Source organism: Rattus rattus, chromosome 4 (genome assembly GCF_011064425.1).
Source record: "Rattus rattus isolate New Zealand chromosome 4, Rrattus_CSIRO_v1, whole genome shotgun sequence".
Classification (NCBI taxonomy): Eukaryota; Metazoa; Chordata; class Mammalia; order Rodentia; family Muridae; genus Rattus; species Rattus rattus.
Window position 1 is genome coordinate 92,726,874 of NC_046157.1, and position 12,199 is coordinate 92,739,072.

Below are 12,199 nucleotides of genomic sequence, written 5' to 3' on the forward strand. Positions count from 1 at the left end.
GCAGAAGTCACTAGGCAGGTTCCTCTTGGGCCAAGAATGTTAGAAGGTCTCCCCTGAGCTCTCAGGATTGTCTGCACTTATGAGAGTCCACTTCTCTCCCCCACAGGATTTGGGTACAGAAAGCTATGGAATGGGTTATGTTCTGGGATCAGGCAGAATCTGGAAGGTTCCTGCTGCTCTGGCTGTCTCTACCAGGTAGTGTCACTACTGGTGATTCCTGTTTGATATCCCAACTCTGCTGACCTGGACTAGTGATGTATCAGTGAAGTATTTGCAAATGGTTAGAGCTGCTTTTAATAACCTGTGATGTGAACTGCCGATTTCCAGATAACACTGACAGAGTTGCTCCAAAGAACCTTTCTAAATAGGTCCACTTTCCCTGTATTCTTTCTTTTCTACCACCTCTGGTGGGTGATGTGCTAAAAGAGAGGTTAACACATTTAAGAACCATCTTTAAAAGGAGACTTTGAAAATTTAAAGTTACATTATTGCCTTTTGAAAAAAAGTTGGAGTCCATGCTTGTACAGAACTCACTTTTAAGAGCCAACTTTGGCCATGTCTATGCTACATCCAAGCCTAATTCTATTTTAAGAGTCCATGTAAATCTTTCAAGTCTCAAGAGCAGGTTTGCAATTTCATACTTTCTGTACAGTTAAACATCAGTGCTGCCAACCACTGACACGATTTATGATACTCTGTTATGCTTACAGACAGGAATCTCACATGGCTGTCCTTTGAGACGCTCCATCAAGCAGTTGACTTGGACAGATACAGACATCCAAAACTGAACAGTGGATGGAGCTTGGGGACTCTTGTGGAAGAATAGGAAGAAGGGTTGCAGGCTCTAACAAAGATAGGAACTCCACAGAAGAGCAACAGAGTCAACCAACCTACACCCTTGGGGCTATCTGAGAATGAACCACCAAACAAAGAGAATATACAGGCTGGACCTAAGCCTCCCATCACATATGTATTAGATGTGCATCATGTTCTTCATGTGGCTCCCAAATAACTCTAGCAAGGGCTATCACAAAAGTTATAAATAACATACGTTCTTGTAGCTGGCTGCCTTTTCTGGCCTCAGTGGGAAAGGATGTGCCTAGCCTGGAAGACTTGATGTACCAGGGTGTGAGGATACCCAGGGCATCCCACATCTTAGAGGAGAAGGGGAGTGGTTAGGGGAAGAGGAAGAACTGTGGGAGGAAGTGACTGGGAGAGCATCAGTGAATGGAATGTAAAGTGAATATGTAAAATAAATAAACATAGGGTTGGGGATTTAGCTCAGTGGTAGAGCGCTTGCCTAGCAAGCGCAAAGCCCTGGGTTCGGTCCCCAGCTTCGGAAAAAAAAGAAAAAAAAATAAACATATCAGTCCTGAATCAGATTGACAGCTACAGCTAAAAGCCTTGGAACATTATTGGGGTAAACTGTAAATATCTGAATGCTAATGAATGTAAAACAAAGAGACATTGTGCTCAAAGCCTCAATGCTGTTTCAGGAAGAGAATAGACCCTCACACTAGGTGGCTTATTTTGTTTTCATACAATATAACCAATGACAGTTTTCTGAAATCATTTATTCTTCCCCTGCTCCCATCCCAGTGAAAGCTGCCTGAGAGACTCACATATGCAAATCTCCCTTTAATACCATTTCCTATCTGCCTGATTCTTCAGCAAAAACACAGTCCAACACCTAACCATATGTATTCCTGGAGCCATCCAGACCCTCTTTGTAGGGAAACATATACCAACAGAGCCATCCTATTAAACAGTTAGGAACATAGGCTTTCCTACGTTTGCTATATTTTCCTAGTTCCAATCATTTTATTTGAGAAACACAGGTTATGAATGTTCCATAGACCTTCCCACTCTCCCTGAGTGTTTAAAATGGAGTAAAATGTGGCTGCCTCATACACCAGGCTTGCAGGTATCTCTACTGTAGCTTGTCTGAGTAGTAGCACCCATTATGAAAACTTACACCTTTGCCAGATCAGATCCTTTGAGTATGTCATCCTTTTCTGACATCTCTACTCTCTCATACTCCTACCCTGTCACAGAGAAGAGATCTCTCTATCAAGGGGGACAGCCTTTCCAGAGACAAAGTTTGGATGTACTCCTTAAAAGCGGGCTAGTGCCCCATCACCACAATGCTCTTTGACCTGGTTGACCTTTCCCTTCTTTTTTCTTGAATATGGCTTAAAATTAGGCTGGGACTTTTATCCTTCTCTATTTAGTAGTCTAGACACTTTCTTACCTTTAATAAAGTGAAGTAAGGGAAGGGCTGTTTGTAAAAGGGACTGTAAGCTTGGGAGGGGATAGATGAATTCTAGCTGGAGCACTTTATCTTCTTTGTGAGTGTTTGGAGTGCCTTCTCAGGTATAACAAGAGCTAATTTTAAGGGCTAAGGTCATGGAGACCATTCAGACATGGATGTCCTTCTGTAGCTCACAAATTAAATCTTAGATTTGAAATTGGTTCAGACAACTCTTTGGTACACACATAAAAAATGAGTGTTTCTGAGACTTGCAAAAATCCCGGTCATTGGGGTTACAACAAATATATTAAAAGTATATTAACCTCAAATAGCACCAACAACAAACCTGAATCAAAACAAAAACAAAACCCGTTGATAATGTTTGTCAATCTCGGGCCTCAGGGGTGACTTCATTAAAGAAGCAAAAATTTTAACTATAACTAAACAATTTTTCCTTAAACAAAACAGGAACTTATCTGGGTTAACACTATGCTTCAGTGTAGTATTTGCCAATTGTTTACATTTCATAATTTAATCTAACAACATGGTAAATTTTGTCCTTGGGACAGCATGTTTTCTTTTAGAATGCTTTGAAGAATTTAAGCATTCCTCTGCCTAATTATGATTATCCTGAACACAGCTGAGCTCTTTTTATTTTCTCCGTCTGCAAAGGGAATCCATATCTTAGTTAAGGGAACCCAATGAGCTTTCTAGATGAGCAAAGTAATCAGAATAATTTCTAGGGTTTATGGATAGATTCTCTACATAAAAATAGAAATTTCTTACATGTTTGTCCAGACAAGACACAGAAGTGGAAAAAAGGGTGGGAAAAGGACAAAGGTAGTGCCAATAACAGAGAAAGTCCCCTGAGTATCAAAACCTTGCTACTAGGTAATAATTGAGAGTGGCTGTGGAGGGCAGAGTAAGCTGCACTGGTCCAGTGTGCTGATAATCTTGCCACAGATATCCTCAGGGAGAACACGGCAGGCACTTGACAGTTCCAGTGATTTAACCCTCATTGACAGTATACACATGAAGGTCTGATTAGGGAGTACCTTCCACTGGCATCTGGGGACAGGTGCTTTGCCAATGGGCCTTTCATCCATCTCTGATGCCATTTATGTTGTACCAGCTAATGATAACTTAGAGCAGTGAGTGCAACAGATGACTCTGTATAAATGGTGCCATTATAACATTTTGGATGTAATCTAGTAGGGAAAAGATGCTCTCTGTTGCATCATAAAAGCTTCCCTTGCACATGAAGAGGGACGTGTGCTTTAACTTTGATGCCCCTCACCTTTATGACCTAGATCTGTTATAAAATGTGTCTAGTGGAGGTCAGGAATAAACAGGGAGTTCTGAGTGTTTTGCTGGCAGAAGATCTGCCACTGGCTTTGAGATGTGATCATTTTAGTGAATGGTCTCTTAATTAGCAACAGAAGGTTGGCAGACATCAAAGCTGCAGGAAAGACTTGAATTATTAAAAGTTGAAGCCTGATCATGAGTGGAGGCAGCAAACATCCACCTCTGCATAATTCCTTTGCGTCAGGAGGAATGTGCATCTTATGCGATGCAGAACTGCTGCTTTTGCCTTGGGATCTTTAATTATTGTGTGAGCTCTGAGGATCATGGGAATGCTTCAGTTTTCTCCAGTCGAGCACATCAGGAAGGAAAGAAGAAACGGGGACAGGGTCTTGGGTACTCTGCAGGACCTTCTCTTCTGAGCAGACCCAAACATCTTCTCATTATTTTACCTCCCTACTGTGCCAGCTGCTATTCCCCTTTACAGAAAAGGATTCCCATCTCATTTTCAAGAAACGAGGCATTTTCATGTAATGAAACCAGGCTGTGATCTTGGGAATCATTCTGTGTAATTCAGCAGGTTCACCTTCGGACGTCTTTCACCTCAGCTTCCTGCAGCCACTAAATTATAAGGCAACAGGAATTCATGTAGCATATGGGGCATGGCATCTGGGGCCAGAGGTGTCTGGCTTCTTCCCAACAGCTCAAAGCTGTTTTTTCTATTTTATTATACCCCTGATTCTCACACCTCACCTACCTCACCTTTATCTGTAGGTTATAAAAATGTTCTCACAGGCTAATGCTGAAATGATGTTATCTTTCTCCTGTTACCTACTCAAACTGCTGCCCAGAGCAGTGAAACCATTCCCATTTGGAAACAGCAAGGCAGGCTTTCAAATCAATCCTTTCAGTAGTGGTTCACCTGTGAACACTGAAGGACTCCTTTAGTCTTTGCCATAGGATCCTTTCTGAAATTCTGTTTCAAACATTCAGATTCCCTGTGATAGGACTATGCTCACTATCACAACCTTCTACAAAGCTCTAGGTTGGGGACTTCAGAAAGACTAACAACATGACATTTCTGGCTGAGAATTCAGCGTTATCTTCCAACAAGGAAAGGAAAACTGTGGGTTGAGTTTATTCTCGAGGATAGTGATTCACTCAATAATATCTGTATGACACAACTTCAGTATAATGCTGACAGTGAAGCTCAATATAGCTCTATGACTACTGAGGTTTTTGGATACCAGAAATGATATCACTCCTTTTATCACCTTGTGTGTATCGTATATATAAAACTAAAATAATGAAGTATACCATTTTGCTTGGTTTTGTTAGTCATTAAAGCCAATTATCAAATCTAATGGATATTGTGGGAACTTTCTGCTTTAACTGAACTGTCAGAAACATGGCCTGGTGACACCACCTAAGCCTGGTATCTGAAGTGAGGGAAATCTCATGGATATAGACCCCACTTGCACCACCTACAGGTAGCAAGTGATCAAATGAAATAGAAATGTCCACAATTTCAGTGGAAATAGAATAATTGTTATAGAGGGTAATGTTATGGTTTCCAGTTGATTCTCAAAATACTAGAAAGGCTCCTAGGGCTTTGTGTTGTACATTATAACCTGAAGCTGTGATTGATTGTGTCCTTAATATATTCAGGTTAGTTGAGTAACATAGAAAATGGCACTCAAATCATGTCCCCAGGTTGCACTGCAGGAAACTGTCCGTTATCACTTTCTAGTGAGATGCGTGGACACAAAGAGTAAGCACCGAGAAGTTTTGACAGTAATTGGTATGGCCATGTCATTCTGGTACAGAAGGAAACAGAAAAGTATAGCAGTGAGTGGTAATTTGGGTGAAAATGGTCCTTTACCACAGACAGACAAGCTACACCTAGAAAATATAACTTTTCTTGAGTAGATATGAGCAGGTATGAACAGATGCTTTCAAAGTTTAGTGAGCCCCAGAGTCACGATGGGTTTGAACATAATATTGCTTGCTATACATGTTTGTGGGCTTATTGGTTTACCTCTGTAGACCTGCTTATTCCTTAGGAAATGGATATTATAGTGCTCTCAGTCTTATTCAGAGAACAAAAGATCAAGAGATAACTTGGGACAAATGCTAAGTGCAGGGACTGGAGCACAGCAAGATAACTGCTGATATTTCTTCTTGATTTACTTTGTTGCTGTGGTGGTTGCAGTTTTGCTTGCAGAAAGGTAGGACTATCCTTGAGAGCACCGAAGTCAGCAAGGACCCTGCATTATTTGCCTGTAGCCATAGTCACCCAGTATTGTTTTATTCAGTACTAACAGTGGTAGACTTCTGATAAGTTACACGTAGATCATGAAGAATTTAGAAATGCCTACCATTGATGCCTATAAAATGTATGAGCTGAGACTTTGATGGACTGCTAGCAGATACGAGCAGGCAAACTGCTTTATTTTCCAACTTTGCCTTGCCTAAATAGAATTCTGTTAGGTGCAAAGGGAAGGTACAGCAATAGATCCTCACACGAGTGCTCAAGATAGAAATGGCAGGCATGTCCAGAGCCTCTTGGGAAATATTTCTCTCAAGATTTTGCTGAGGTGGTGTGACACTTTACCTGTCAGAAGTCAAGAGTGAAGGTATGAAGGTGGGGAGAAGAAAATTCTGATTTTCTCACGCATCCTTCAGTCTACTTTTGATTAAATGCTGCCCCAGCAGTGTCTGAGCAAATTTCTTATGCTAATCAGACTCCTGTCTTTTTTCAGGTTTTGAAACCCCAAGGTGAAGTGCTGGCCCCAAAGATCTGCAATGAAACCACACTTGAAGCAATGGCGACAACGAATGCTCTTTGCAATATTTGTTTGGGGGCTCCTCTTTTTGGCAATTTTCATCTATTTCACCAACAGCAATCCTGCTGCACCTATGCCCAGCTCCTTTTCCTTCCTGGAGAGCCGCGGGCTCCTGCCTGTGCAGGGCAAGCAGAGGGTCATCATGGGTGCATTGCAGGAGTCCTCCTTGCCCAGAAGTTTGGAGGCAAGCAAAGTACTGATGGACGGCCACCCTGCGAGCCCTTTCAACAGCTGGCCTGGGGACCCACAGAAAGGGGACCAGGCCCAAGATGGCTTTGACAATGGGGATGAGTTTTTTACATCCCAGGTCGGGAGGAAATCACAAAGTGCTTTCTATCCTGAGGAAGACAACTACTTTTTTGTTGCGGGTCAGCCTGGGTTGTACCACCACCGGCAGGGTGCCCTGGGGCTGCCATCTCCGGGGGAGTCCTCATGGCAGTCAGGACCTGGTCAGCCCAAGCAGGAGAAGCTGCGTCACCCAAGGAGAGGCAGTTTGCCTGAGGAAGCCTATGATAGTGACATGCTGTCGACCTCCATGTCCAGAGCCTTCCTGTACCGGCTCTGGAAGGGAACCGTGTCCTCTAAGATGTTGAACCCGCGCCTGCAGAAGGCCATGCGCTACTACATGTCCTTTAACAAGCATGGTGTGCGCTTCAGCAGGCGGGGGCGGCGTGAGGCACGACGTACAGGGCCAGAGCTGCTGTGCGAGATGCGCAGGCGTGTGCGTGTGCGCACGTTGGACGGCAAAGAGGCGCCCTTCTCAGGGCTGGGCTGGCGGCCTCTGGTACCTGGGGTCCCTCTGAGCCAGTTGCACCCACGCGGTTTGCGCAGCTGCGCAGTTGTAATGTCTGCCGGAGCCATCCTGAACTCCTCCTTGGGGGAGGAAATCGGTGGGTCCCATGGGGCAGTGGTCCCTTTCTGAGCTCTATGAATTTCTACTTCAGTCTGGGGCTGTGCCTTTGATGCTGAACCAGTCTCATCCATCTTAACAAACATAGTCATCGTGACTGAGAAGAAGCAATCAGGGTCGGGGCAATGAAAGAATATGGGGGAGGAGGCGAAGGTCAATGATGCTGGAGGTTGCTTTTAGGGTTGCCACTCATAAAGAATGATAATGATGGTACTTAACTCCCAAGGCCTAAGCTTTCAGGGTGTGGAGGAGAGCTTGGCTGCTCCTGAATACCGTTCCTAGGCAAGCCTTAGCTGTAGTCCTGGACAGTTTTATTAGCTTAACCGTTTGTTTGGGTCACAGCCCATGTGTACAGTGGGGACCTTCTCCAGGATGGTGAGCAACATGACCATACTGAGGCTGCTATCTACTCTGCCACACTGTCCTCAAAACCTTATGTGTTTGGAGAGAACGGCTCAATAGTATACAGAGAGAGAGAGGGAGGAGATTTAAAGGACTTGGCTGAGCTTGCAGGTGGGAAATGTCAGAATGATGCGTTTTTTAAAAAAATATCCTCTAGAGATTTATTATTCTTTAATGTGTTTGAGCATCTTACCTATATACCTGTAAGTGTTTAGTGTGTTGTGTGTACTCCTGGAGTCAGTGGGGGCTAGAAGAGGACACCAGATATGGAGCTGGCTTTGGTTAAGATTGTAGGCAGTCATGTGGGTTCTGGGAACCAAGCCCTGGTCTTTTGCTCTTCTCTTCAGCCCCTCTATGGTGCATTCTTGATGTAGAGCCTTTTCCGGTACCTATGTGTGTGTTCTTAGCGCCTTCAACTGGTTGGACAAGGTCCAGTACAATGTGGAGGATAGTCCGTTTTCCATTGGGGGGGGCATTCCTTCAGCATGACAACCTGACGATAGCCAGATTGATGTACAGTGTAAACTGCCAACATTCTCTGCTACCTTCAAGTAGGATGTTAGGACTAGAATCTCTTTGTTGAAGGGCGTGGAGTAGGGTTGAAGTATATTTCCCACAGTGAAGCTTATATCCTGTTACAGATGGGCTGACCTGGGCTCACCAACAGAATTCCCAGTTCTTGGTTAACAGCATTCATTTTCTCACCCTTTTTTTGCCAGAGAAGATGTGTACTGTTCTTCCCTGTCCCTCCTCTAGCTCTTGTCTTTCTGGTTGTTTTAGACCCCGTGTTCTAGGAAACTCCTGATCATGTTGATTCCATTGTTGTGTCCATAGGCAGGCATTTTGGCCCTTAAAAATCATTAATTTATTTGACAAGCCTGCATTTATCCCCTAACCGGCTCTTTGGTGAACACAGACTACAAATGTCATTGAAATGTAGTCTCAGTTTCAAGCCCGGATACAAAAGATCAGTTACTACAGTCTCCCTGCAGATGGTGGTAGATCCTAAGTCACAAGTCTGAAAGTGACATTCATGGGACATTCATCATAGATGGATAATCCACTGTTTCTCGTGTTCTTCTAAACAGATTCTTTAGTTGTGTGTCCTTGAAGAGTGGTGGTGTCTGGCAGACAACCCAGACCTCAGCCTCAGCTCCTCTGTTTCTGAGGAATGAGATTAATTGGGAATATTTTTTAAAGTTAAAAACCCAAGGCAATAAAAACAAATCTGGACTTATAGTGTGAGGTCTCTATGTCTCCATGCTGACATTATATCAAGCTCATAATAACACTATCCATGTGTCACATAAGCTTGTAGCAAAACCCAGAGCTGAACAGCCTGCAATTTATTAAGAAAGAGCAGTGGTTTAGAGGTCCCCAGGGTGAAATAACACCGCAGCTCTTTCTCATTTCTGAGGACCATTATTAAAATTCAGAAGAGGAATTTAAGTATTATGCTTTGAAGCAGGCAGTAACTTTCTTCTGGTTTTGTTTAGCTTTAAACACCTCTGCATTGTAAATATACAATACTCAAATGGCTCTTGCATATAAAAGAGAATTCTCTCGCCCTTTATTTCTTCATAAATGCTCATGACTAGAGCTCTTTAAACTCTGTTCAAAATTTGGAAGAGGTTGTGAAAGTCACCAAGAGCCATGTTACTGAGGAACATGAAAGGCCACCTATATTTGTTAATTTCTAGTACCAAAATTTAATTTCAACTGTGCAGTTTCATGATTAGAATTGAAATGTCCCGGATGACAAACAGGCTTGAGGATTTGGTTATTTATATGCTAACTTGGTTGGTTTGTTTTGTTTTATTTAGTATATGTTCAGATTTATACCTACAATTTTTAAGTCATAGAACTATAACAGTGCTCAGTTTGTTTAAGCCAAAAGCTGTTCATCTCTGTAAGCTGATGTGGCAGGACTTACTGTACACATCAAGGGCTGGCCTCCAGCCTGCTAACTTTAAGTTGCCATTGCAAACCTATGTGGACATTAACAGATCTTAGAAAACAACAAAAAAACAAGAACAACAAAACCCTTGGAATGACGGACATATTTGAGCTAACCTCAAACTACCCTCTCTATATTAGCTTGATAGACCCAAGGGACAATCAAGATTCACATGGTGAAAAAATTTAAATCCAAGGTAGTCCTATATCATAGTCCACCCTCAGTTTTGCCAGGGAGGCTCTTTAACTAAAATCACCTACTTCTTTGTTTTTCCAGAAAAAATCCAGCCTTCTGGCTTTCTCACAGGTTTGCTTTGTGAGCATTGAGTCCTTTCTGAAGGCCTCATTCTGTTAGACCAAGACCTGTGGAACAGTTGTTGGGGTTGGGGAGTATGATGATAGCAGTTGCCTTTACTCAGCGTGTGTAGCCTGAGCTGTTCTGGGAACATGCAACATTCTTTCCTGGAGTTCTGAGACAGCTTTTTCTCATCCCAATATCAGATGAAGACAATTCCTCAGCAGTGCGAGCTGAGATTGTTTGCTGTAGACAGAGCCCTATTTTAGTGTTTTAGCTGTTGTAAAATCAGCATCGCCAAGGACAAATGCATCTAAAGTCCCATGGGCAGGGTATGGATTCTGCAGATGGGACTCTAGGAACTGATAGCAATGATGTCTGAGGCAAGGAAAGAAAGGGTGGAAGTTAGATGTTAGGTACATCACATATGAACCTGGGTTTGGAGCATGAGACAAATCAAGAAGCATAGGCAAGCCAGAGAGGAGAGGGAGAATGCAGTGAGATAGAAATAGAGATAATTCATGTTTTGTCCTATCCCTGCAGGCCATTCACTGGTGTCTGGAAACTGCATGCTATGACTGTTTAATTTTATTTTTTGATCAGTACAGGTCAGGAGGAAGAAGAGAGAAGGAAGCAAGGACTGAGTCAGGGCTAGATGGAGACTTGATGCCAGGACTTCTAGCATGCCTGGCTGCTCCTTGATGGGTTCGGTTGTAAAGTCAGCATAGTTCTACTCTGGCCCAGAAATGCCTTCTCTAGAAGTGGAGCTTGTCATCACTCACTTTGTACTTACTGTCTGATATGCTTCGTTCCCTTTAAGTATGAATGAATGGCTTAACTTTTGAACATGCGTTACTATGAAGTCAAGTGTATATTTACCAAGTGCATATGGCTAGGGTAGATGGTTTCAGCTTGCCCTTTGTCTCTGTTTACTGACTGCCTTCACCATCAGCAGCCTCCACAAGTGCCTCCTTTGCACAAGTGACCATGTGACTTTTGAGACCAGCACACTTTCCAAGGCATTCACTGTCTTCTGCCTTGTAATATTTTAAGATACTAAGTACTGGTCTATCTAGGGCACCTGTGAGTCACGACTTCTTTGAAAGTTAATGACTCTTTCGCAGGGATCACCTAAATAATATCAGAAAACACAGATATGATTCATAACAGAGGCAAAATTACAGTTGTGAAATAGCAATGAAAATAATTCTGTGGCTGGGGTTCACCATAACATGAACAACAGCATTACGAAGGTTGTGAACCACTCACCTGAGGCAATAGGCATTTAAATGCCTGGAGATTTATGAGGGTCATTTTATTAATTGGAATTACAACCAACATAATTGAAATATATCCATTGCTTAGGACATGGGTTATGTTCATTAGACCATAACACAGAGACTGTGTCACAGTGGTGGGTAATATGGCTTTGGGCAATATGTCTACCTAGGAGAACTGGTTGGGGGGTTGGTGTCACATTTGTTGACCAGCCTTGTGCCCAAGTCATTCTGCACCCTTAGACCCTCAAGTGCTTGGTGTCTCCCTCTTCCCTCTTGATTTCTCAATGGGTTTCTCTGTATCACTTTGAATCTGTGATTCATTTATGGTTTCTAGGGCCCATTCTTTACATGGTAAAAGTCAATTTTTATGTATATCTTAAAATCTTTTCCTTTTCTATTTTGACATGTATACTTGGAAAAAGAAATCAGTGAAGGATAAAACTGCTGGCTTCTGAGCACACATCTGGAAAGGGGTGCCTGTAACACTGGTCACCATTGTTTCTTTACCACTAAACACTGAAATGAATGAGTGCTTTGTTTGCTCTAAATGGCTGTGATACAACAGTCAAATTGAGTAGTTTCTGGAAGTCTCAGCCCTCTCCATGCAGGTTTTTTCAGACCCTGTGTGATAAAGAAAGAAATGGGAAAGGCACCTATGCATGGGAAAACCATATGGGATAGAGTTGGAGGATGAACTAGCCACTCGGGCCATGAAGTAAAGTTTCTATTTAAAAAATTAAATGACTGACAGACAGACTTTAATTATTTTAAGCTTGACCCTTCAGAGCTTCCTTCGCAGAAAAGGAGTTAAATGAGACTGTCACTCTTAGAAAATATAACTGACAGTATTTGCTACAATGATAAAAATGAAGCTTCTAACTAGGAACTTGGAAGATTCCCACACTTGAAAACTGATGAGATCCATGGTTTATTAACCAATATGGTCTTTGGATGATT

The 12,199-nt window shown here is 42.6% G+C and overlaps 1 protein-coding gene across 6 annotated transcripts in view; it reads left to right on the forward strand.

The window, feature by feature from the left end:
• Nucleotides 1-12,199, forward strand: part of St6gal2 (ST6 beta-galactoside alpha-2,6-sialyltransferase 2) — a 91,789-nt gene that overhangs the window by 36,664 nt on the left and 42,926 nt on the right. For all 6 annotated transcript variants that reach the window (XR_004387700.1, XM_032900832.1, XM_032900831.1 and 3 more), the window contains one exon: nucleotides 6,316-7,289. Coding sequence is in view for 5 of the 6 variants with exons in the window: in XM_032900832.1 (XP_032756723.1) it covers nucleotides 6,359-7,289 (931 nt within the window). In the remaining variant the exon portion in view is untranslated. The remainder of the gene's footprint in view (nucleotides 1-6,315; nucleotides 7,290-12,199) is intronic.